This window comes from Crassostrea angulata, chromosome 6 (assembly GCF_025612915.1).
Source record: "Crassostrea angulata isolate pt1a10 chromosome 6, ASM2561291v2, whole genome shotgun sequence".
NCBI classification, from domain to species: domain Eukaryota; kingdom Metazoa; phylum Mollusca; class Bivalvia; order Ostreida; family Ostreidae; genus Magallana; species Magallana angulata.
The window spans coordinates 2,289,513-2,317,464 of NC_069116.1; the positions used below are offsets into that span (position 1 = coordinate 2,289,513).

Genomic DNA, 27,952 nt, shown 5'->3' on the forward strand with positions numbered 1-27,952 from the left:
TCACATACAAGTGTAATTTATGTGTACAAGTACACCAAAGGAAGTAACTTTAATTACAGAGACCAGGCAATACTATCATCTGTGTACTTTATAATTAATCAATCTCTGTTCTTATTGATGAGCATGCATGCCGCATTTATTTAAAGTTTACTTCACATTAAATTAAGGTGGTATGGGACATCTGTCAATATTACATTAAAGTACATTAAAATTATAATACTTTCACCGGTTTAGAATTTTTAAAGTTTACACTAACCAAAAAATAGCTTTTGAAAATTTTTGGAGAGGTACAAAATTAAAAAACCCCAGCGCGATTCAAACTCATGACTTAGAGATTTGTAGTAAACTCTCTAACCCACTGCACTACGCTGTTAGGTGACAATACTGAGAAGGAAACTACTTATATAATTACACTTCATTTTATTGTTTATTTTGATAAACAATAAGTCAAAACATGGAAGTGTCCAATACCACCTTGATGCAAAACCAAGTAATATGCATTAAATGTCATCTATGCGAGACCACTGTGACATCATACTTTACCAAAATGTCTAAGGTTTCCAAGACAATGTATGTGCAAAATGGACTGATGCATATGAATGGGTTTTTTTAAAAGTCAACTCAAATCCTCTGTTTTTTTAAAAAATTAATGTAATATACAGAGTTTAAACTATATTGTCTGTAATAGGGATGTGTCCACTCTGAAGTTTGTTCCTGTTATTGATCTGATCACCGTCCGGCCTACCCTCACCATTCCCACACTCAACTCTGTTCACAAAACAGGTCCATGTACTCGATACATTTATCTTGCCATTTAAAATGAAGGAAGCAGTAATAATCTTCATATAGGAGGGGGGATACAAAACAAGCAACATTACTGAAGTGTTTTAAAACAGTTTAATATACAAAGGTTTAAAACATGATTTACATTGGTTTGCTGAAATCATTGCATAATATTAACATCAGCCGGAAACGTCAAGAGGAAACCCTCCGATATTGCAGTTTGAATGAAAATTAATGTGTCAATCTGAAGTCACTTTGTTCATACAACATAGTAGAGGGATTGGTAAGAACTGATATATGCTTTAAAGCCAATATATGTGCATATATTACAAATTAAATGCCAGTATCTACACTAAATGCACAATGCAGATCTTAAAAAACATGGATGGAATCTTTTGGTAAAGCTTTTGTTAGTAAATATGTACATGAAAATTTCAAAAGAAAAATTATAATGTTTTCTGAATAAAATTTTGATTAATGTATAATTTGGCTGAGACAATACGACAATTAGATTATGCATACAAGGGACATTAGTTTGCTAATTGCAGTTGGTTTGATTTGATTCTTTCGGTCCTTTGATCAATTAAAAAAATCTTGTCTGTGAATAAGTTTTTCCACTAAAAAATGAGATTAAGACATTCAGCTGTCACCTTGTTTATAATATGTAAACATGACACCAAAACAAAGATGGCATCATTATCAGATTCAATGCAAACTTTTCTGACTAAACTTAACATCATTACATTAATGATACTTTGTAAACTCTGTCAACTGTTCTTGGCACATCATCTAACCATCAAACATGACACATATTTACATCACTATCACATCCAGCTCAAACGTTCCTCTCACAATAAATACTTTCAGTATATATAAAAACAAGAAGCTTTTGTGTAATATACATGACAACAAGTGCATATCAATTAGTTCAATTAAGCTACAATCACTGATTGGCTGTTGTTATATAATGTAATAAAATATACTCCATGTATGGACCGTCCAAGTTATCCAGACGGCGAGTAGTCTTTCATTGATGAAGAGAGTGAGAGGTAGATCACAGCTATAAATAGATCTGGGGAATACCACACAACATGGCACATCTTGATCAACATGATAACAAAATGATTAGAAAGTGTTATAAGAGAATTATCTTCTGTGGATGATCTGCTGTTAATTTTAACTCCATATCTGCGTGGTAGACCTTTTGAAGTCTTAATTAAATTCATTTGACAACATCATCTTTTATTTGACCAAAACATGAGACCGTTTGATAATTTCAATGTGGATTCTGCATGAATTTTAACAACGAATATACCTCAGTTGTTCAGATTGCATTCAACATTACCATTAAAAATAAAAGAAACCTTTATAATGGGAAGACTTTTGTTCTATTTCATTATTAACTGAATAAGTGTAAAAATGAATGGACGAAAAAAAAATGCTATTTTAAAACAAATAGATATATAGATCATAAGGAAAAGATTGCACGGATGATTATCAGAAGATTTCTGTCCTATCACTTGTTGAAGAACTGTTTGATGTTGAGTGACAGCGTGGACAGGTTAAGCCCCTCCCCTCTCTCCTCCTCCTTGGTTGGGGAGGGCTGAGCTTCCTGTCCTTTGTGGATGAGAGCGATGGATGTGCGACTGGCCCGGATGATCTCCATTATCATGGTCTTGCAGTCACAGCACACACTCATCTGGGGGCCCCGCAGTAAGTTTTTGTTGGGGAGGGTGGGGGCTGACCCCGATCCTATGGTGTGGGATCTCTGTAAGGATGTCCGCCTCGCGGCCGGTTCCTCCAGGATTTGCTGGGTCTTCCTTTCTGATGAAGGAGTGTGGGGTACAGACCCAGTCCTGTAGGTAAGAAAATGGATCCAATGACATGTACATTCACTTGTGAGGAAATAATAAACAAAGAGTATTCAGAATGGTGTAAAAATATCAGTTTTATTATAAAAACATAGGGTACAAGAGGTAAATAAGATTATCTGACTGTTTTTGATATTGCAGTGTTACCTTTCGTAGACTTTGAGAAGATCCAGGGTTTCGGGACTGAGGGGTATTGGGCTCAGTGTGTGAACTGGAATATTCTGGAAGTGTTCCGTGGGAATGTTCATCTGAAATACACCAAATAAATGTTCATCAAGTTCAGGTCTAATAATGAGACTGTGTATATAGATATTTGTACATGCTGACAGTTTTTACATACAATAATAAGACTGTGTATATAGATATTTGTACATGCTGCCAGTTTTAATTTACATACAATAATAAGACTGTGTATATAGATATTTGTGTATATAGATATTTGTACATGCTGCCAGTTTTAATTTACATACAATAATAAGACTGTGTATATAGATATTTGTACATGCTGCCAGTTTTTACATACAATGGAATGTCCTTACCTTTCTGAGACAGTTGTTGCAAACGTTGCGTTTACAGATCTTGCATCGAGTTCCCCATTGACCAAACATGGAGAACTTGACCAATTTACAGGTAAAGCACACCTGTTCAAAAAATAAACAAACAACTCTGAGCCAAGTATCATGAATAAAATGACTCTGATTAAGTCAGTGTTTGACGATTCTGTTAGCTTTGTTGATGACCCCATTGATGATGACCCCATTGTTGATGACCCCATTGTTGATGACCCCATTGATGATGACCCCATTGTTGATGACCCCATTGATGATGACCCCATTGTTGATGACCCCATTGATGATGACCCCATTGTTGATGACCCCATTGATGATGACCCCATTGTTGATGACCCCATTGTTGATGACCCCATTGATGATGACCCCATTGTTGATGACCCCATTGATGATGACCCCATTGTTGATGACCCCATTGATGATGACCCCATTGTTGATGACCCCATTGATGATGACCCCATTGTTGATGACCCCATTGTTGATGACCCCATTGTTGATGACCCCATTGTTGATGACCCCATTGTTGTGACCCCATTGTTGATGACCCCATTGATGATGACCCCATTGATGATGACCCCATTGTTGATGACCCCATTGTTGTGACCCCATTGTTGATGACCCCATTGATAATGACCCCATTGAACACTGATTTATCTGCCACGTCAGTACGTACCTTTCCTTTTGACACGAGGTTGTACATTTCGTGGTTCGTGATGAGCGTCTCTAGCTCCGCCTTCGTTAACACCTGTCTGATGTGTGTGACCTCCTCTAAGGTCAAGGACAAACACTCGATGGGGTGGGCTAGCTTCTTCTGTGTCAAAGACCAAAGTATGAATTCTCATTGAATAAATTGACAAACGACATACATAGCTGACTTACATTAACTGCAAGACAAGTGATTGGTGGAGTTAGAGGTCTTTATCGCCATAGTTACATTACTTTTACCCTTCAAACTTTTTGGTGAATATATCTGAAACCTGAGAGGATTAGTTCCATCCTGAATTTCAAATGTAAAATATTTTTCATTGCCTTCACAAACTTAATTTGATTTGACTTTTTTTCTTATATCTCTCAAGTTCCAGACAAAAACTGAACAAAGATCACAAGGTGATTCTATCATTGATGTCATCAAATCTTATCCCAGTGTTGTACACATTAATCACACAGATTTGTGTCTCATAATTAAACCACATTTTATCTTAATTTCCAGAATTACAGCATGTATTAGAATGTGAATAAATTAGACTTCATATAAATTTCAAATTATCATGATGCCAGAGTATTAATTGAAAACAACAAAATTACAATATAAACCGAATAAAGAACATCTCGTTATAAGTAGGTTAACGGTGTTACGACCAGAGGTTGTGCACACCCAAGCCATGCTAGGATCATATCAAAATCAAAATCTTATGACATTCAGAAATGGGTTGAAGTCACGATTAATGAGAATAATACTTAATGGTTGACAAAGAAATGAGATACAATAAAATAAAATAATTAATATATTTTTCATATTTTCTAGAAAAGATACATATAAACATAAAAAATCTAATAGCTGGTTTACTACTGATAGAATTAAAATAAATAAAAAGTAAAATAAATGAATATAAAACAAATTATTGCCATGCTAATAAGATTGCATGTACTAAAATAATAAATATTTCAGCCAACATTTTTTTGTTTTAAGAAAAATGCCGGTAATGTGCACAGATATGAAATAACTAGAATCCTAGGAGTTAACAACTGGTGTTTAATCAAAAGCCTATTTCTACAAAGAAGAAGAACAGAAGAGCCTAGAATTTGCCTCTACCCTAGAGAGTTCATGTAGCAAGGGCCAATGAATAATTGGGTCAATCAAGGTCAAAATAAATAATCAGGTCAAAAAAGGTTACTACATCAAGATCAGATTTTACTAAACACTTAACTTTTTTGTTTTGAATTCATTTTAAGTAATGTTTAAAAAAAAAACCCCAGCAAAATCATAGAATTTGTAATACTAGTAAAAAAAAAAATTTTAATGATTCAAATAAAGATAATTTATACAAAAAAAAAACAACTTAAGAATTCATTATTTTTAAAAATACAACAAGTAAACAACATCTAATTCCAAACCAAAAGAGGATATATTGTATACTGGTATGTTAATTAAAATATCTAATTTGTACGTATAAAAACCTGTTACCATTATGAATTGTAAGAATCTGATTGTGTCCTGACAATTTTTTAACTGAAATGGGAAAAAATTCATTGACCCTTAACAAACCAAAGTTTTACTTTTACTTCTGGAAAATAACAACTGTTCCATTTTATAACATAAGACTTGATCCACAAAGAAAACAATGTATTTCTATATGTACATCTTATCAGGATATTTGTAGTTTCATTAAACGTAAATTATTTTCCAGACATACTAATGAAACCAATCAACATTCCGTGTAAACTTTGGCTTTTCATCAAGTTATTTCTATCATAAAAACATACAGTAGATGTTACTTCAGGAAATAGACAACTGTTTATTTAGTGATTCAATCATTACATTATTATCCATAATAAAGCTCATAGTTTGAAAATGTTGATTGATAAACTTCCTAGAAACACTAATATCTCCAAATTTCATGAGAAAAAAAGTTAGATTTACTACCGTAATTGAAACTCAAAATAGTCTTTCAGAACTTTCAGTAACAGGCATGAGACTGAGTCTATTACAGAGAGTCGAGTTATCTGTATGAGACTGAGTCTATTACAGAGTGTCGAGGTATCTGTATGAGACTGAGTCTATTACAGAGTGTCGAGGTATCTGTATGAGACTGAGTCTATTACAGAGAGTCGAGGTATCTGTATGAGACTGAGTCTATTACAGAGAGTCGAGGTATCTGTGTTTCTAGGAGTGAGGTGTCAATAGCAAGCATTAATACTCACAGCCGAGTCAGAGTCTGGAGAGGTGGAAGTAGGAACACCGTTAGTAGAGGCAGCCCCAAACACAGGGCCGACACTTACATGAAGCAAGTCTGACACATTCAACTCGGAAAACTTAGGACGCTCCGGACTCCTCTCCTCCACCTTCTCTAGTATCCCAGGGTTCCTTTCTTCTTGGTGAATTGGTTTCAGTAATTCCTCTGCCTCTTTTCGATAGCGCCCGAGGTTGATCCCTCTATTGGCCGGGGTTGTCGTCGTGGAAGCGAGGCTGACCTCTGGAACTACCGCATTGCTGCCGCTGAAATCTGTAGAGTGGCGGTAAAAGTTGCGGTGACTCTGGGCTCTGCTGACAGTCTGGGGCAGTGAACGCCGCTGAACTGGTTCACTTGATGCCACGGGTTGTGGAGAGGTTGTTGATGGATCTGTAAGGTTATCACCCTCCACACTGTTAGTTAATTGCAGGGACCTCCTCGCCCTCACTTCAGGCTTTGGAGATTCCCGGCCAGTACTAAGTTCACTATCACATTTGGATTTCCTATCAGTGGTGTTAGATTCCTCACTTTGATTATCTTCACTCACACGTGTAGATCGTCGAAGTGGAACCCTGTCCTTTGATTGTCTCAGGAATTTATCACTGTCTTTGTTTTCAGATGCTGCATCCTCGTTGGAACTCCTCCTATGTCGCCGCCTGTGGCTCGACTGCTCTTCTGAATTAACAATCTCACTATGACTACTCTCGTCCCTTCCCTCCCTCCTGTGTCGTCGTGGTGACTCGCTGCCATGTTGGGACTCCCTGTGGTGTTTCCTTGAGGAGGAGGAATCTCTGTGTCGTCTGCTAGATGGCGATGATTCTCGATGTCGTCTGCTGGAGGAATCCTCTCCGGATCCCTCTGCTGCGTGTCGTCTTGGTGATTTATCACTACGACGACTTGGAGATCTGTCACTATGTCTTGATGACCTTCGAACTTTCTCACCTGAATTTTCCAGATCACTGATAGACACAGATTCAGAAGATTTCCTCCTAACTTTGACTTCAACTTCACTTGAGGGTCTCTTAGAAGTGGTCTTATTTTCACCTTCAGAAATCACAGCTGACTTGGATGACTCAGGGCTCTCTTCCTTTGTTTCTGGCTGAGCGCTCTGCCAGGCTAACACTGGACTGCCCTTACTGATGGACTTCCTGGGGGCAGGTTTTGGTCTCGGTCTTGCAGCCATGTCTTCACTTGACTCGGGTTTACTCAGTTCACCGTCTCTCTGTCTCACACTGACTTCGTCAGAACTCTGAGATCTTGGGACGTTTCTAGCGCGGACTAGAACTGTAGGCTTCAAGTCCACACTGCTCCTTGCTCTCACCATGGGACGAGGCTTCTCCCTGACCCAAGAGGAACTTTTTGATTTGGACATGGACTGTGTTCCTCCCACAGACTCAGTGATGGTGGCGGATCTCTGGAGACTCTGATAGTGTGACCGCGTAATAGGCATGCGTAAACCCTTAGATCTATCAAACACATACTCTTCACACACTTCACTCTCTTCAGAAACAGAATTAAAACCACATGCAGGGTCATGCAAAGTCTTATGCTCAACACAATCTTCCTCATGAATGCCATGCAGGGGGAGAGACAGTCTTTTCTGTCGGACGTCATTCACACATGCACGGGACTTGGACACGGGGGCTGATCGCCTCAGCTTGCCGCGAGACTCATGCGATTTATTGTCAGTGGCGTCTACTGGCTGCGGTGCAGTGACACTGTGGGTGGAGGGAAATACCTGGGGGGATTCACAGACCATGATGGAGTGCCGGCGTTCCACGGTACAATGACGATCAGAGGTCGCTACATCCCTCACCACTACAAATAGTACACAACATAACATGATCAACACCGAGAGGATAAGTACTGAATGGATATTATGATATCATACTTCACAACATTCAATGTATACTTCACACATATAGTACTGTAGATTCCTTATTTTACGTGTCTGAGTACTTAATTCTGCAATTCAACTGTTTTGCATCAAATTGCAAGAATGCCAAATTTTTGTCATAGTTTCATTTAGTTTACATCTGTTAAATAAAAAGTGAGATTTTAAATTCCTCAAGATGTGCTTCTCGTGATTTTACGCAGATGTTAATTCAATGCGTTTAATTAGGAATCTGTAGTAACTGCTATAGTGATTTACCTGCCCTCCTCCATCGGACGCTGTCTTTCTCAGGGGACGGGGAGCTGATGCTGGATTGAGAAGACCCAAGACTTGAATCATTGTCATTTTCTGACTCCTGTAAAAAAAAAACTTCTCCAGACACTGTCCATTACACAGCTACTGAGACCTGCTCAGTTCTTGATGTTAATGTAAGAGATCATCTACACAATACCGTTTATCCAATGATTTTGACAATGATATTGAATGCTATTAGAAACTTTTTGAAGCTCAAAAGTGAAATATGCAAATAATAAAGACATACAGATTTACCCCATTTTTGTAAATTTTGTGACCTGTTAAGAAACTCAGAGGTACAGTAAAAAGTACTTACATCAAAGCTGTCCAGGAAGAGGGTGAAGTCGGGCTTGATGACCTTCCGGACGGGTTGGGGACACTCCTCCTCGTCCTCATTGTTCAGCTTGGTCCGCGATGTCTCAACTGAAAAACAACAACAGTTTAATAATAATAATGGATAGCAAGAGTTGTCTCTCCTTAAAAGGAGAGCAGGAGTTATCTTTCCTTTCATGGAAACAATTCATTACATGTGGCGTAATGTGCAATATTTAACAAGTACTAGTAAATTTGCATTCTTTCTTACCTATCCTCCTCTCCCTCACTGATTTCAATTTGGGCTGTGACCTAATTTCTTGTAGGATCTGCTCCCTGGGCTGTAGCTCCACTTTGGGTGGGGAATTCAATATCCTCTTCTTTGCCTATTCAAAAAGAGAAAATTAAAATGATTACAGACTTGTATCACATTCATATTAGCATCATAGCCTTATTTATACACTTATTTTGTAATATGCTACCAAAAATTTCAAACAAAGTATAGCTTCAACCAGTACAAAAAGTTGGGACATTAATTTTCTTTTAAAAAATCAAACTAGGCGTATTGCCCTGTTTCAAAATTTCTGGGAGAGCAAGGATTTACTGCTAACAAAATCTTCTGGGAAGTGTGTATATCTATGACTATGCTTACAATATAAAAGGTATGATGATTGCATAAAACAAGTTTTGAACTACAGTAACTTTATCTTTAAGTGAACACTAGATAATGTTCATAGCTACAACTTTGAATCCAGACATTGGTTTAACATTTCCTACAACTCTGAGGGGTCTGGAACTGGGACCTTACACAAAGCGGGCCATGAATGTGTTTTGTCAATACACACGGCGGGCTGCTATGTCACTGCACTATCACAGGTACGGTATCAATACATCAAAACCCATGTCAATCAAATCTAAATCAGGTAACACAGGTAAATTTCACTTCAAGGCCGTATGCATGATTGCCTTTGGTATTGACAGCTTGTTAGTAAAGCAGAATATTTTTAATTCATTGATGCCGGTTTTATCATTGTGTTAACTAATAAGATTCTCCTTGGCTGACTAACAGAGAATTCGTGTCAGAATAAATTTGGTTCCAAGCTACTGAGAATTTACTGGTGAGTATGACACCCCCATCAATCTTTCCCCCCATGCATCATTGTTATATGTGGGACACAGCGACATGCAGCTTACAGAGAGAGGAAACTTCCCCCTGTCATCTTAACAAATTACTCTGAAATCACACAACAACAGACAGAGCCGGCATGCACTACCTCCATGTCCTAAAGTAGTTGGTACCTGATCAGGAGACACGCCCATATTATCTAACACTCCTGGTGAAGATGTCCACATGTCCTACAGTTATTGGAGACCTTGGGTAGGGGAAAAACTAGGTACCCTCCCCAACCCTGACAATGCACACTCACTCAATGCTGAAGTAAGGAGTATCCCGGCTATTGTGATCTTGTACAAGATAAGACGGAGCCGAACTCATGCTAAACACATGTCCATAAAATATATACAAAGAGTGGAAGCACAAAGTAGAAACACAGAAGCATATGTTACTCCAGGTGCACTCAGAGTTTTTATCAAGTGGGTAATTAAGATTTATTTTGCAACAAAAATTTATCTTACACTTCTTTTGTAATAGTCATTAAAATGTAAATTAATGTAATTTTTTGTAAACATCTGATTATTTGTTTCATACAATTAGAATTTATGTAAACACTGAGATAGAGGGCCTGACAAATAAATGAGTCATGTGTTGAGAAGAACAAGGACCTTCTATAGAATCAAACGCCCTGCTGACCAAGATCTACCGGTCAGTGACCTGGACAGTCAGATAGGTGTCACCAGTAATCATCACTGTCCAATTCACTCATAGATTAACAAGTTTTAACATTTACAGGTAATTGTCAGCTTGGACAACCAAAAAAAGCTGTGCCATTGATTTAATGTACCTGGTATATAAGGTTGACTGTACATTTCAGTCACTCTTGATCAAAATTAAAGTTAAAGACATTGAAATAACATGCCAAAATGGCAAGTGCTCTTCAACAAGCACTAGCCCATATCTAAAATTAATTAGCCCTAGGTAGACCATTGATGCATAACCTAATTGGGCCTTGCTTCTTTGCCCTAGCTTTGGTACATAGCTGACCAGTGATAGAGAGAGCTGACCAATGATAAACTTACAGGATGGAGAGGGGGGCGGGAGCGGATGAAGTCCAGGATCACAGCGTGGGCATCTTTCTTCACCTTGGTTGGAATGTCGCCATTAACCTGTAAAGTTATCACACCATGCTTACAATGCACAAAATACTAAACACAATGCAAGGTACCATCAGTCCACAAATAATAACAACACACAAGAATTCAACCTGGGTAACATTTAGTTAAAAGATCGTACAAGCATGAACATAAGGTATCTCCAAGAATGAAATGTATTTCTCTTCATTTAGGCAAGTTATAACCATGCTGTCATGCTCACATGTCTAGGACTTTGCAATGCTTTACAAAAGACAAGGCAGATTGAGAACGAATGCATTACCATGACTTTGTTTAGGGTGTAGCGGCGAGATTTGATGTCATCCAGGAGAATTTCAAAGGGAGTTAACTCATACTCAGTGGGTGTTGTGATGTGCTCCACTGCTTTTAATCTGACCCCTCGTCTCAACTCCTTCATGATCTGAACCCACAGTCGGGCCTACAATACAAAACAAATGCAGTGAAAAAATTGTGGATCCTAATTAGGATGTTAATGTAACCCTCACATGTATCTTACCAGGGGATATTGGTCTTCTACAGAAATCAAACAAACTCTCTCAAACCAGTATGAGCACTCTTCTGTGTCAGACATTTTACATTTGTGTGTATCATATTCAGAACATATACAATTATCTAGGACTTCCTATATACATAATACGGTTAATTATTTTATGCAATCATTTGCTGCAAGTCCATGAACAACCTAAATAGTCCCGATATTTCGCTGTTTATCATGTAGATAATGAAAAACTCCGTTTTGTGGAGAAATCAATATGGCTATTACCAGACTGAGTGACCCCCTACTTTAGGCTTTTGTGAGCAATTACTGCTTCATGAACCATAGACAGTAAAAATAATGCTGATGGAGCAAGATCTACTTGATTAGCCAGAAGTTGGTTAGAAGTCAGCAGTGTGTTGATACCGTGCCATCACCACATCAATACACGACCTCAGACAAGGACAGCATGTCAATACCTCACTGACTTTGCCAATTTCCCCCCATGTAAGACTTCCTTGTTTGTCTTTTATCTTTCCCAACATTCACCAGGAGACTTGTTTCCTTTACATATATCTTACATGTCTTAGTTTACATACCCAGTCTCACATCTAAATTTTACGTACCCAGTCTGATCTCTATAGTTTACCTATCCAGTTGGATCTCTTCAGTTTACATAACAAATTTAAACTGATATCTGAAGTTTATGAACTAAGTCAAATCTACTGGTACGAATTCGTAGCCAGTTGGGCCTACCTTCTACAAGGCAGCTGGATCTCTAAAGTTAATGTACGCAGTCAGATCTTAAAGTTTACGTACCCAGTCAGATCTCTGAAGCTCGTCGAGCCTTGACTGGTCCTCATCCTGTACGACCTTCTTGAGCTGCTTCTTGCCGGAGGAGATGCGGTTGAGGAAGGTGAGGAGTTCCTCGGCCTCGGCGACCAGCGCCTTACAGACCGCCTTATAGTGCTGACTGATGTTCTGCTCATTGGACAGGTGCTGGGAACACAGCTAAAAATAGAACAAACAGCTAAAAATAGAATGGAACACAATTAAATATAGAACAAACCACATGTAATCATTGGCCAATGCTGGGTACACAGCTAAAAATAGAATGGAACACATGTATTCTTTGACTTGTGCTAAAAACATTGCTCAAAATAGAATAAACTCAGCTAAAAGTAGAATGGAACACTGTTTAAAATAGAATGGAACACATGCATTGAAAGAACTCATATCAACTTGAACACAGCTAAAAAAACTTATGGAACACCTTTGATCAAGGAACTCAGATTAGCTACAGTATTTTGTTATAGAACTAGCTTACAATTTTTAGAAATATTCAATATAAATTGAATAAATTATAGCATGGAGAATATATACCAAAACAAAAATCAGAAAACAGATACAGGTGTAGTAATTTATGAGCATTGTTACTTAACATAGATATAATCTAATGAAATAATCCCCAAACTCTCCAATGCTTAAATGTATGATTGGCATCAATACTTCTGAATTGATGAATTAATTTAAAATTCAAATCAGAGGATTAAATTTTTTTTCTTAAAGAACAAGTTAACATATTTTTGGGGTATTTGTAATTGTAAAAAAAATTAAATATTGAATGTACTTCTAAATCAGTTTTGACCAATGAACACATAAACATATTGTATACATGTATATTAAACTAGGATTCCTGAGTGAATGGATTGGGCGATTCTTTGGTCCTTGCTGTATTTATTCAACAACAAACAACCTTGAATAAACATCTTTTACTTGGAGAAATCAATGGGTTCCCAGTGAGCCCAGTCTATTCCAGTATAATCAATTCTCCATAGCTCTTGTCTGACTTTATGTATTAGCACAATAACAAGTTTGTCCCTCCAGCATTCTTGTATAGATGTACAAAATACTGCTGACAATAGGGATATTTCAGAACAAAAAACCAGTCTGTCTGGTAAATCAGGAAGATAAAAGTGCAGAAGGATCCATAAATTTTTATCCTGATTAACAAGCACCCTTAGTACAAAAATTGCTTTATGGAAAACCATAAATATGTTTGGGAGAGCCATAATAAACCATGGAAATTGATTTAGATTGGTCGCTCCCAACATTGTTAACAATGCAAACCGTGTAACAAATCAAATATTGGTGGCCCCTATTAGTAAGCCGGTACTGTCAGGTCATCCATTGTTGGGGTGGACACCGAGTCTGTGGGTCGGTGGACTCAATCACTACAGAGCAAACAAATTAACAAGTTGCTTACAAGGGGAAGATTGGTGACAAAATCCCTCACATTGAGATTACCGCGGAACAACAGGATTAAACAGGATTGCAGAACCTCCCTCCCTGGTCACTTATCTCTACAAGGGGCATCAGGAATAATAAGAATGGCCGATAAGTACCACACTCCAATCTCAGATAAACATGGACTCCAATGTCACAGACCCCTCCAGTACTCGTTCACTGCTGTGCGAGTCAAAGACACTTTCAGTGTGTGATTCCAAAATCATGAATTTGCGAGTCAAAGACACTTTTATTATGTGCGTGATTCAAAAATCATGAACAGGAAATGCATGCAAAGAACTAAAACAGGTGATCACAATACCTGGCTATACTCAGCCCGAAACTACACACAGCTCAAAGCCCCACCTAAAGGTGAAGGTCAATGGATCTAAACAGCCTTGACCTTTACAACTTGATGTGTGTATTGGGTTTCTTACTGGCTTATCTGTCTGTATTTTGTTAAATTTGATCATCAGTTTACATGGTGTTAGTTTGAAGTACTGCACAGAGAAGAGAAATATTTCTAAATACATGTGGTTCTGATAGGGATCATAAATGTTTGACACTCTAAATTAGGTGTACATGTGTACTATACACAAAGATAAGCATGCCTTAAACAGCACAAGGAACCTACATCAAACGTGTAGACACAGCCTTCACCTCTCTTCTATCATCCTCAAAACTTTGGCTTATACACAGAAACTACTGGACTATTTCTGACACTGCACTATTTTTAGTAGTTCTATTCAGCCTGTCTCTCTACAATGGGTTTGAGTAAAAAGGAGAAAATGTGGCATTCATAATAAATAAATTCGAATAAATACATCATGACTAACTACAGGCTTTTTCTTCTTAATCATATTTATCTTTGTGGCAAAGTAACAAAATATATCACATTCCATTGGAAATATTTACATGCTTGACTGATGACAATTTAGCCGTTCTAAATATAAAGCTGTTTGAAATTAAATTACAGAACTTTACGAGGGTGTTGTTATATATATTCAGTAATTGTGTTTGTTATAATGACTTTGCGTGACTCACAAAAACCCTATCCTTACTACTGTGATTTACCCCCGACTACAATCAAACCAAACAAAATTGGACGGCAAAATTGTTTTCAAATTACACACATATTTCTAAACTTCAAAACACCTTAGTTTCGTTTAAATATTAAAAGATCTTTTATTGTGTGTCATGTTTTGTAACTTCATACTCATTACATCAGTTATCACTTAGTCAAATTGGCAGGAAAATTAGGTATAAGTGTGCTTGGCCTCTAACTTTTCTTTCCTTTGTGAATGATAAAAAATGTATTCTAATTACACAATAATTCATCTGATGTACAGTGAATATAGTTACATACATTTATTGAAGAAATGAGCCACAAGTCACGAATGGTTAGAATTATGAAATACAATTTTCAGCGGCATACTTCTGATGCTATTGAGAGATATGAAGTTTTGTGCTCTGTATAGTGTGGTGTATACAGCAGTCTGACACTTCTTACTGAATTTTTTAAAGTCAATGTCATTTTAAGGTTGTTTCAAAAACTCCTCGCAATCAACAGTCTCGAGAAAAGGGAATAGTTATGGTCTACAAACTCACAGGGGCTGAAAATATAACTGCAGTATATCTCAGAGAGATGTGGCCATAGGGCTGCATGCTCATTCAGAAATCAAGCCAATGAGGGCAGGAGTTGGAGCAGGCTTTAATGTCCCCCTCCTGGTTCACTCCATTTCACCTTGTTCTACTCAGGTATTGTAGGTATACCTATATTTATTAGGCAAACCTGTATTCATTATGGTTGATTGATGAGGGGCGATTTCTCTCTAATCAGCAGACATTTAACACAGATTCTCCGCTCCACATATCCCAGCATAATGCTGTCAGAGCTAACTATCTACATCGGAAACATTAATTCCCTGCACGCTGGGGCCCGGTCACTAATTTTATTCCCATTTATCACCAACAGAAAACCCTCCTTTACAAAATCTCTCTGTAGGTATATATGTACATACCTTATACAAATTAAAACCATTGTGTACAAATATCTGTGGAATTTGAGTGGGCTTTTATCTAAAATTGGCATTTAGTTGTTTCAATCCGATGGTTCTTTTTGTACCGTGGACATCAATGGCTGAGCTGGTTCTCTGTCCATGGACAGGTGGTATTAGCACCAGTATACTGATCATTGATCAATGTCTCATCAGGCCTCCGTCCTGTGAAACTTTGTCAAAAAAACACTGGGAATATAAATATTACATGTCAGAATCTGACACCCAACGGTCTCGTGGAGGGATACCCTGATTAATGACTCATCGATGCCGCGGCTCTACCCATACAGATCTACCCGAACACGTCAGGCTACGGTTCCAATATCGGGTGTCGCTGATCAGGAATTTTAATGCAGTTTATCTACTTTTAATGGAGAACTCAGCAGTTACAGACTTCAGAGACAATGCTCCATCAGTAATCCATGTCACCTCCACAAAATCTCACCAATATTCAGGAAAAGTGGATCGTTAGGCCTACTTAATTAGTTGGAAGCACTGCCAATATTAAAACATACCTGTAATATTTAATTATGTTTGTTCATAACAAACTTTCATCTGATAAAAAAACTGTACTCAACATTCCATTTCAAGCAAACCATCAAAACAAAGCAAGGGGACCAAAGACCTGCACATTGATCCTGCTCGGAAACTATTGACTAACACCTCACAATTCTCTGAGAAGTATTTATAAACTTAGGACCTAATAAGAAGGCTTACAGCCAACATTTTGTGATTTCATTCATAAGATCCAAATATCACTCTCTGAGACCATGTTTACCCAGTTTTTCTTGAGTTTTTCTTGATGTTCCTAAAATCACGGTGATCTCTCAAAATACCTGTGATCTCCTTATTTTGACAATAATTAGAATGTGTTTTTTTTTAATATGCAAGAGTACGGGTATTCAAACTGCCGCTTTAATCAGTTCTAGCTTTACTTATATGGTCTACTTGTGCCTGACCTTCAATATTGATGGATAACTTTTCTTTCAAATTTCAGACCTGTTAAATATTTCTATGGTTATTGCTGATGCCAACCAATATAACGTAGCCTTGACCTTTCAACATGATGTAACCTTGACCTACCACTATGATGTATTAACATGACTTATCACTATGATATAACCTTGAATTACCACTATGGTAATACCTTGACCTACCATTATTATGTAACCTTGATCTTTTCCAATATGGGAAAATATTAACCTACAACTATGATGTAACCTTGACCTACCACTATGATGTAACCTTGACCTACCACTATGATGTAACCTTGAACTACCACTATGATGTAACCTTGACCTACCACTATAATGTCTGTGAATGAGTATCCCTCTTTGGCGTCCTTCTCAATGCCTTCGTCACACGCGCTCTGTAGCTCGTCATCGTCCTCCTCATCAGGATTGATCATGACCTCCAGCAGGTGTTCAAGGTCACGACTGAGGTGCCTCTCCTCCGACTCCTGGAGTCCGTAATCCAGGGCATGATAGATGACCACACCTAGTGCCTGGATAGCCTGCAAAAATCAACACGACTCAAAAATCAACACAACTAAAAAAATCAACACATCAATGTGTGTAGAATAGTTATAACATCATATCAATTAACATGGGTACTCTAGATCATGTGCATGAGAGAAAATTCTCAAGACACTTGGGTCACTATACATCCTTTACCCACTAGCACTTTGAGTGAAGTAAAAGCCAGACTTGGCCATGAGAAAAAAATATATGCTCTGAACAAAGATTTTACAACCAGAATCAGAATCATTACCTTGGCCTCTGATCTTAAAAACTGGTACAAGGTCACTTTAGACCCATGAATCATTGGGTATAAAAGGGATGTATTAGTCAGCTAGGACAAAGGGGACAGAAAATACAGCCTAGAAAGATCACAGACAAACAGACTGGTTACTATAGGGCGTCATCAAACTTGTATAATTATCAAATGAAAACATTTCCTAATTTATTACCTTACACACTTTCAATCTAAACCTTAACAATCAGTTCAGGATAATTACATTAAGTTTTAGTTTGTGGCGTAGGATGGTTCCTGTAATACACACTGCCCGGATCATCCCTGAGGGACAGGATCATCCCCGAGGGACGTACAGAAGACAGCGGGTCAGGCCTTGTTGTGTAATTCTGTCACCAGCTCCCGTTATTTGTTTAAATGCCCCAAGATTTGTATTTTTTCACTGTATGCATATTTTACAAAAACTGGAGAAAAACACCAGCTTAATAGAGGTGATGTAATGGCAGTATAGGAATTAAAGCTCTCAGATTGTGTCATTAAAAAGGAGATGAAATTGCCTAAACAAATCGGGGACTTGGAACTCAGGTGTAAACAAACAAATTCTCTCTAGAATTGTTGTATACATAAACATGATCAAGAGAGCTGGTGTGAGGTTGTAAAAACTGTGAGTCCTGACGAAACAGGTCTGGTGGATATTGCTTTATATATGTAAACACTACAGCAACACGTAACACACTCAGTATACCTGACAGGTGATCCACACACAATAAAAAAACACCAATGTTAGGGCCATATATATAATAAAGAATTGGTGTAGAATATCTCCAGGAACCCAACCATTGTGTGGTCAGAATGTAAAGTCAGACATGAAAAAAACCTCACGAAACAAAGAATGCCCTGATATGTAAAGGAATGTACATGTACAAATCAAGATATTGGAGCTAATTTCCAGCTTACGACGCCTTTCCTCAGAACAACAGTCTTCTAAGTTTATCTCTAGGTATTAACTAACAAAAGAAGCTTAAATTCTGAATGGCACCAACAATAGACAAAAATGCAATCCTCTTAGCTTTTTTACAAACATCCTTCCCCTAAATCTTTTGATGTTCCTAGCCTGTCAAAAGTCTTTTTAAAATAAAGTGAAATTATCTAGCATAAATGTAAAGCAAATAGCCCTCCTCTGTCCCTTTGTGTGGCCACAAAACGTGTTTGGATTCTAAATTGAGACATCACTGCCCCTGGCTTTTCTCGTTAATATAAAGTCAATTTCTAGTTACTGAATCATTATCTCCTGCTGGTCAATGATAGGATTTTATTTTCTAATTTCTCAAGCAGAAATTAATTGGTTTTTTTTCTTCTGAAACTATTTAAATTAATGGAAACATAAATACCAGCAACAAGATAATTAAGTCAATACTTGGTAATAAAACCATGTCAGTTGTTTGATGTTACTTTTTAACTTTTCTGTTCTGCCAAATTATAGACATTCTTGTAAGATCAATAGGTTCAATAAGAATGGGGGGGAAGTGGATACATGAACTTGTAACTTGATGTTCATCATTTCTCCTGTCTGTGTGATTACTGTAATATCTGAGTGATTTTTAATTGGTTTCCTCCTGATGGTACAGGTAAAATGTAGTAGATCGAAATTGCTCTGTTTCGGTGACCTTTGATGGACTCTAGTGGTCAGTGTCAATTAACCCTGTGCCAACCTCTGATCACACTTCACAGCTGGGGAAAATAAACCGTTCATTTCTGGTCAGCCTGCAGAGTAAGGTCAGAGCATAAAGCACTGCTGTGTGTCACTGTGTGGGGTGCCTCCAGTCCCCAGAATCAAAGACTGATGGGGCGGGGCTGTATCATAGAATCACTTGACAGCGTGGATCGACCACATCACAGAGAGTGGTCAGGGATAGAGCAGTGGTACTCAGTATGAGTAACGCGGTACTTACAGCTACTTACACCAGTAAGTGGTCCCCTACAAATGACACATTCACAGTAGTTAAGCATGGACAATTACTCCACATTCAGGCTGCTTGGCAAGTTTAAAGGGCCATCCCATTGTAAAATACTCATCACAAGCAAGTGATAATAGTGCTTGTATAGGTTAAATCTAAGACAATAAAGTTTCAAGTACTACTCCAGAATTCAGAATGCATTGAGGTAAAAGTCAATTCATTTAAAAAAAAAAAGCCCCCAAAAAAAGCCCAACCATTGCATGGGTGGACCGATGGATGGGGCTGCTGTTGCCATAGTTTCCTCTCTGCCTGTTAGAGCATGTGATAACTTTAATTACTATGGAGAATGACACTTTGGTTTTTGTCACCTCGTTAAAGCTAATCCTCCCAGTCAAAATCTGAAGGACCGGGACCTGACATTTGTGACCGTGATCACCTGAGAAACAATAACGTCTACTCTCCCTGTCAGCTGTAATTATACCGACTCTGACCCTGGGGTCAATTCCACAAGACAGTCTTAAAATGTGTTACAATGGGCATTCATGGTCAGGTTTCATATTAAGATCAAACAGCACAATACAGGACAACAAAGCCTAGATTACACAATACCCAGAACCTGCCTAATTCATAGTCAACTGTAATGCTATCCTCCAGAAGGAGAGATGGTGAGAAAGATTTTTATCTCCTATCTAACAGAAACTATGGTCAGGTCAGCCATTGTTGTTTTCTGGGTGAACAGTTTTAATTACAGACTTGGTGGCAGGTTTTAGTGTCAAATATTGAAATTCCCACCATCAATTACAGAATACTTGCCGAATTTACAGAGAACTAAAGAAAGAAGAACTTAAGTAAAAGTAAAGTTCCAAGATCCTGGTGAATTTGTTACCAAGGTTCTTTATCAGGACCAAGTTATGTCAACAAATCATGGAGCAATCAACACCATCAACGCGGAATTTATCTCAGGAAGGACTGATTACACTGCCAATGGTGAATACAATGTCAACAACCTGCCTGCCTCACCAAAGACCAGGGACAGTCCTCACTGCTTGGTGGGGGACAGAACAATCACATACCCCCCTCCCACACCAAGGACAGTCCTCACTGCTTAGTGGGGGACAGAACAATCACATACCCCCCTCCCACACCAAGGACAGTCCTCACTGCTTGGTGGGGGACAGAACAATCACATACACCCCTCCCACACCAACCCCTGAATACATAAGTCCAGACAGAAAAGACTCTGTTGTTAATTTCTAATTAATTTTAAATATGTATTCATGCTCACATGTATATTTACATGTAATATGTTTATTTATTACATATGGTAGGAATGGTCTACATAAGGGGTGGAGGAGGGGGGAAGTGATCCACTGACAAACTTAGAGATAGGGACAAACTGTAATTTGTCCATGTTAGGTAGCTGGAGAATTTTTCCTGACCAACTGTTTGTTCCTAAATATACAGGTACTGTCTGCCGGTACTTGAACTGCATCATACTTACATCACTCTCGGTCACGACCTTGATGTCCTTTCCTGTCACCGAGTTTCTTCGACGGACTGAAATTATAAAAATAAAACCTCTCGTTAGTCAAATTACAAAAATAAAACCTCTCGTTAGTTAAATTACAAAAATAAAACCTCTCGTTAGTTAAATTACAAAAATAAAACTTCTTGTTAACCATTCGTTATTTTTGGTAAAAACGAACAGGACAGGGAATTCATATTGTTATGGTTATACTTAGTAGACAAGAGTTTTATCTGTAACAAAATGTAAGTTACTTAATGGGGTCTTACATTATGCAAATTACCAAACACAGAATACAGAAAGCTCTACATAAAAACTTCAGGAAATTACAAAAAGTAAAAGTTTTGTGATATACATGCAGTGTTTCATCTAAATTCATAAGTCATAAATCAGGGGGCATTAACAGCAACAATAAGACAAGTTCTGCATAATTTCTTAGTTCATAATTTATACACATCAACAAATTGTGGACAAGCTATATTTTATCCAAAAAGTTCCAAGAAATTTAAAATTTTGGTCAGCCCTGCTAAATTTTCAAGGCTTTCAAACTTTTAATTTTAATTTTAATAATTCAAGTCTCCATTTAACTGTCAACTTCTAATACCATCCATTTTTCATACAGATACTTATTATAATTTCAAAGTGTCTGTATACAGAATGCTATAAATCACATTATAATGGGTAAATTCCTCTCTGTTCGGGGATATCTTTGACTGGTGTGTAGGCTAGCCCAGCGATAATAGCTGGTGTACACACAAACACGTGATTGGGGGTCCGATATAAGAAATGAAAACTTAATTTGGTTTTTATGAATACTGATGACTTTTGTTTTTGGTTACATAAAACTTACATTAGCTGTGTGTGGCCAGGAACTTGACTTAGGACAATGATTGGAGCAAAAACTTCTGTGTTTAATTAAAAATTTATTACATGCAATAGGATACTTTATAAACAAACAAGACAAATTGATCCTCCATCTATATTCAGTTCACTGGGAAGCTTTTCCCCTCAGATTGAGGTTTGGGCTAGATTTATGTCCTTTTCACACCATGTCTAAAACCATTTCTGGATTTTTTCATTTTTTCATTGAATTCATATTAATTTTTTTCAATTCAAGAAAGGAATCTTCGTGATCAGAATTTCTGAAGATTAAATTACCGAGAACTGAATGTGTATCTTTTAAATTGAGAGAATAAAACCTGGCAGTTTAAAGCGAAGATTTATTCCAAGAATTTCCTTGCTATAAGTCCCAGTGTCAACTGTCATACAAGATGTGTGGAGAACACCCTTGGACAAAGTCCAAAGAATTTCAATAAAACACATGTGGAGATAAATTTCAGACCAAGTTTTCAATACACATTGACTTGTTGTTTAATCCGCGTTAAAGAAAAACCCCAAACAATTTCATAGGTAATGTATGAATGTTTAAACGGGACTCAGAGACAAGGGCAATGTTAGTTCTCTCAAGTGTCCCTCAAAGAGCTGTGTGGACCCAAAATGTTATCATAAACAGTTACTCTCAAGTGGACAACTAGACGTGGCAAGGACTTTTGGTCTCCCCTGTATGGCTATTTACTCTGCACCTAAATGCCACAAATCTTACATGTAGAATTATACTTAAGAACCTCTTTTATAATTCATTAATAGCATTTGTACATGTGAAAAGAATTATTTGTAGTTGAATATGTAACGAATAAGGTTATTAAATGTTGCAATTATGGGGCTAAAAATGTTTGTTGATCCCTTATCTTTCATACATATTTTGCAATGTGCAATGATCACCTCATTTCTAATGATTCTCTATAACACTCAAGAGATGACTCACATAGTACTTACTAAGCTTTCATTTGAATCAGTTTCACATTTACATGAGAGAGAGAGAGAGAGAGAGAGAGAGAGAGAGAGAGAGAGAGAGAGAGAGAGAGAGAGATTCCCTAACTCTTTTCACTTTGTTTTTTTTTTCACTGCAGTGCATGCTATTCACTGAAGGTTACAACTCTTCCCGTGCAACTACAATCAGCTTAATTCTGAAAATCCTCACATTAATCCACCTTACAAATGAATGGAATGGAAAAGCCAGGATTTAGTACAGTGTTTCTGCATTCAGCAGATTGAGTGTTCTGCAGTCAGGCATGCACCCACCCACACAATGAGAAGAGCAGTCAACCTGGCGCATACTTATATATAACATACACAACATGAAGGGAATAATGCCTTGCAATCCTAATGCAGGGACATCCTTATTAAACTCTGAGAAATAAGCTGGATATGTAGCTTCTATCATAAATCTAATTGTTAATGTTAGATATTTTTACAAATGATCACTTTTCCTGGTCAACTACTTTAAAATTCTGCTCCATTAAACACACATACCGGGGACCTCAAATTCAGCAGGTTTTTTGTAGAAAGTCTTTGTCCAGAAGACATCCCTTGCTTTGCAGGGCCTGACATTGTCTGGATGATTTGGTTTTTGTTTGTTTTTGGAGGGCTTTCTATATAACAATAATTGGTGACTGTTGGTAAACAAATATTGGGATACCGCTTTATTGTTGACAGTGACACATTATGAGAAAACGAGAAATTCACCTAAACTGTCTCAAGGGAATCACATCTTTCTGAGACCTTTCACTTTGACATTCATATTAATATTCAGTTAACAGGACATTGTCATCAATTCATAAAGCGGAACTCTTTAGACTAAGTAAACTTGAGATTAATTTTAATGGCTGGATAACAAATAGTGAAAACAGTCAAGTGGCTGTGTATTGAAAATCAACAACAATTGAGTATTTCTCAACAAGACTAAGCAATCACTGCGACTCCAAGCACTTGTTTGTACGTGGGTCAGGGAGGGGGGTGTGTGGTTAGTGTCCACCCTGGGACTGAAGGTCAGGGACATTGGAGCAGCAGTACCCTTACTTCTCCCTGGTGGTTACTGGGACCACTGTCAATGCAATCAATCTGAAGTCATTAGTTATACATCGATAGAAATCACTGGTACACCAATGTTTAATTTTCCCTTAGAACCCATTGATTCCCACCTGTCCATCTTATCTTTTGTCAATAAAATCCACAAGTTGTACACTGTTGTGAAATCAATCAATTTTAATCATTATCAATTATTTACAGTATTTCGACATTTCAAGAATTTAACACCTTGTTTGATTGATCTTTGACAGATCTTTTGTGTGCTCAGGTAAAGCAAGGTGAGGTGTAGTAGCTCTCTCTCTCTCTCTCTCTCTCTTTCTCTCTCTCTCTCTCTCTCTCTGGCATAGAAGAGATAATTCAGCTTTTACATCATTTTTCTGCTAATTATTTTTAAACTATAGGGCTTGCCTTTCACTGACATGCAGAATAAGAGTTTTAATCTGCCTACTATCACTGGTATTAGGTGTCCATACAGTGATTTATAGCACACGAGACATCAAGCATTTCCTTGTAGTTACCAGCCCTCTGATCTGCGTACATCCCACAACATCGGCCTTTTAGCATCGGAATGTCAAACCATCAAATGCTGATCTGACAAGACTTCAAGGATGACAGATTTTGACAGGCCATTTAGTTTTTAAATCATGCTCTTTATTTCTGTATGTCCTTGACATAAGGACTAAGTTTGAGCCATGGACCGTTGTGTGGGCGGCAGGACCGAGGTATAGACTTGGTGTCCCCCCAAAACTTCCTGTGTTCCACCCTGACCTCAAATAAAGTCCCGCAAAACAATATACATGTACCTGTAGGACTCACTAATTAAACAAAACACCTGTAGAATCGATTGAACAATGCTCCACTCATGATATCAATGACATATGTACAGGTATGTACACAGTCGGTGGTGACAGATGTGATGTGTACATCCTCATAAAACAGAGGCATATTACTTTTATTGCTAAATATTGTTATTCCTTCCTGGGCTGTTACCACTGAAGAAACAGAATGTAAAGACACTGACAAACAGCCCGTGTATGTACAGACTGAAACATGTGCTCTAGTACAGTACAAGGTGTTCCGACGATCAAAGGAACGGATCAAAGGAATGGATCAAAGGAACGGATCACAGGACAATGATGGAAGCCTAATGAACACTGCCTATGTTTACAAGAACATACTACCATAAAGGTATTGGGAATAAGTCCGAATAACTCAACAATATATTACAAAGTGCACACTACAAATCTTCAAACATATCTTTAATGATATACAATTCATTCATAAAGAGATTTATGGAGAGAGAGAGTGTGTCGTGAAGTAAAAAGTTAATTGTCAACCTGTCAAATCTTGACAAACGAAGCTATTCTAATACTACATGTTAATGAGACATTATCAAAAGCATTTGACAATTAGGTCAAGTGTAAGATATAACAGGTGAAACTTTGGTTTTGTTTTGGGGGTGGGGGTAAATAAATGGATTTCTTTTAAATAATGTGAATTAAAGAATGGCAGTTGTCTCATATCTTTGGGGCTATTTAAATGTTGCAATGCAATGATGGAAATTTTTTTGACCAAAAACGATCATCATGGTTAGCGGTACATATTTAAACATTCCAGGACTCTGTCGTCGTAGATGTTTAACACTAATAACAAAATCAATACAGATAGCCGTTATATGCACCCCCCGAGTCGCCATTTTTTTCAGAGCATGTATTATTCATATCAAACGTTTTGGAGATTAGTTTGAAGATAGCGACTCTTTGTCGTTAAATCCCAGCATTCCTCTCCCCCACATTTGGCATGTCGGAGAATCCGTAGTCGGCGTACTGTTTGTTATTGACTTGCGGGATGTACCCGTTACATTACCAATGCTCCACTTGCTTCTCAACAAAAGATTTACCTGCATTCATTATTTCTGCCTGCCAAAACACACAAATGCTTAAAGCCTGCAAGAAATGATTCATACCCAAATTCTTCAGAGGACGCATTTAATTATACTGAGAAAAGAACTTTAAATTTTTCTCGGTGTGTAGGTAAATTTTTCTTTAGCTATCTATAGCATTGATTGGAACCCTTCTGTTGAGAAAGGAATACAAATAGGGCAAACTACAACCATCAAACTAAGTGTGACCTTCTGGGCAAATACCAGTCCTCAATACAGCTGAAATCAACCTCTGTTAGAGTACCGTAAATTGAAAGTTTTACAGAAAAGAGCATATTTTGTCATTGACGAATTCAGACATTCCCACTTCCTATTCATTATCAATGTAGTCCGGTCTACTTTTATCAAGTTCTTTTAAATGTCCACAATATAAAAGCTACCAGTCAACAATATTGATTTCTAAAAATGCAAGTCTGTGCATATCTCTGGTCATTAGACAGACTGCCTTCATTATATTACACAATAAAATGTGTGAAAAAGCAATGCCTGGCCACAGGACACTGCCTAATGCAGTGATAAGGAGGGATTCCCTTGTAGTATAGCGTTATCCTGTCCAACTTCAATCACATTTCTTCTATACAGAACAACAAAACAAACAAATGACATTGTGCAGGATGTACACACATATCTTTTGTTCTGGGGAAGGAGCTAGATAAGCCTCTTATCTGTCTTTGTAAAAACTGATTAATCCTTGCTTATAATGGAACCTCAAAAAACAACTGCTTTATGCAGAGAGAAAGAGAATTAAACAGAGTCAAAATGAGGTGGGTAGTCGTAATGTCAAAAATGGAAAGTTATTATTAAAGTCAAACAATAACGTGAAAGGACTAATGGCTCTCATTGAACAAGATTGAGGGGTGTGAAAGTGAAACTTGTAGTTACCATACAGTGTGATAAGTTATAATTATAGATAAAGATACACGCAGAACAGCACAGAAACTGCACACTTATTGTATCATTGTATTCAGGAACAGAAAACCCCACAAAGTTCACTCATCTGGAAACAGTTTTTGCTGGCCCTCTACCTGTGAGACTAAATTCTACACACTCCATCAATTCATTTAATTTGATCTTAATATTTCAATTTCATGTGCAAATATTTTGGAGTTTTTCCAAATGAACCCATCAATATTTGAAATGCTGTAAAGAGATTGCCGATATCCTTAAAGAAAGCTCCAATCAAAACGACCTTTATGAAAAATTAAAAGGACATCCCTATGATAAGCAAGTACACTGTTTGATAAAAAAAAAATTGTGATAATTCTATTATCAATTAGCATTTCAGACTTAATTAATCTCTGATTATCCAGCTTATCATGCTTTGATTGCTGTCAGGACTTTGACAATGATGACAACAATTACCAAGAAACAAACAAAAAACCAACAAAGAACTTGGGCCATGACATCAATGACAGGTGACAGCGGTCAACTCAGCCCAAGTGGGAAATATCAGAATAAAGTTTAAAACAATTTTTCATTTCTTTTTCACATAGTTTTTACTCTTTTAAAATAGTACATGAAACTGGAGTTTTAAAAATCGGAATTCCCAAAGGGGATTAGTTGATAGGGCCATGAATGTGGTTATAGAGCCCGCACCCCCCCCCCCCCCCCCAATTCCTGACCCTCGTACTGACCTTGCTGTCCCTTGGACAGGACCACCTCTGTAGCATCGATGATCACGTTCCCATCTTTCTTGATCCTGACAGATCTTATTCCATGTGTATACAGATCACGGAACGTGCGGCGGGCAGTTTCCACAGAGAAATAATGTGCACACTGATGACATACCGCCCAGGCTTGCTCCTCGTTAATGGGATTATTAAACACTGTTAAAATTTCCTCTAGAGTGAGTGGATCCACAGATATATCCCTAGAATCGGTCGCTGAAATTTGGGCCATGATCCTGACCAAGTCATGGCTACGCTTTGCTTTGAAGTAACATGAGCAGTGAGCGAGTACCGAATGTGTACAGGTAACATAGAACCGACACGGGGGACAACTCTAGCTTGATTCGCGTGACTGAGCAGCGAAGCGTTACAGGCCCCGAAAGAGTTACCTTTCCTGGA

General features: G+C 37.7%; 1 protein-coding gene across 6 annotated transcripts; it reads right to left on the reverse strand.

Moving 5' to 3' along the window:
• Positions 1-878: 878 nt before the first annotated feature.
• On the reverse strand, positions 879-27,868 carry LOC128186754 (protein spire homolog 1-like). Of its 6 annotated transcripts, none has more exons than XM_052856637.1 (15): positions 27,521-27,868; positions 20,993-21,048; positions 17,085-17,294; positions 12,258-12,449; positions 11,226-11,381; positions 10,871-10,957; positions 8,946-9,060; positions 8,679-8,785; positions 8,327-8,423; positions 6,146-7,992; positions 5,409-5,453; positions 3,897-4,031; positions 3,194-3,295; positions 2,802-2,902; positions 879-2,639 (listed from the first exon to the last, which is right to left on the reverse strand). In XM_052856637.1, exons 1-15 carry the CDS (start codon positions 27,783-27,785, stop codon positions 2,300-2,302), a joined length of 3,855 nt encoding a protein of 1,284 aa, XP_052712597.1. In that variant the 5' UTR covers positions 27,786-27,868; the 3' UTR covers positions 879-2,299. The 6 variants fall into 6 exon arrangements, with proteins under 6 accessions (XP_052712597.1, XP_052712595.1, XP_052712601.1 ...); XM_052856635.1 differs by having other exon boundaries at positions 3,897-4,034; XM_052856641.1 differs by lacking the exon at positions 5,409-5,453 and having other exon boundaries at positions 6,224-7,992.
• Between the last annotated feature and the right edge of the window lie 84 nt (positions 27,869-27,952).

What these genes read in the sequence shown, in the direction of transcription:
- LOC128186754 (XM_052856635.1), bottom strand. Translation starts at nt 27,785, where the DNA reads ATGGCCCAAATTTCAGCGACCGATTCTAGGGATATATCTGTGGATCCA. An exon ending in TCTTCCTGGACAGCTTTGAT is followed by an intron (nt 8,424 to 8,678) that starts GTAAGTACTTTT and finishes TTTTTTTTACAG; the next exon opens with GAGTCAGAAAATGACAATGA. An exon ending in ACCTCGTGTCAAAAGGAAAG is followed by an intron (nt 3,296 to 3,896) that starts GTACGTACTGAC and finishes TTTTTTGAACAG; the next exon opens with GTGTGCTTTACCTGTAAATT.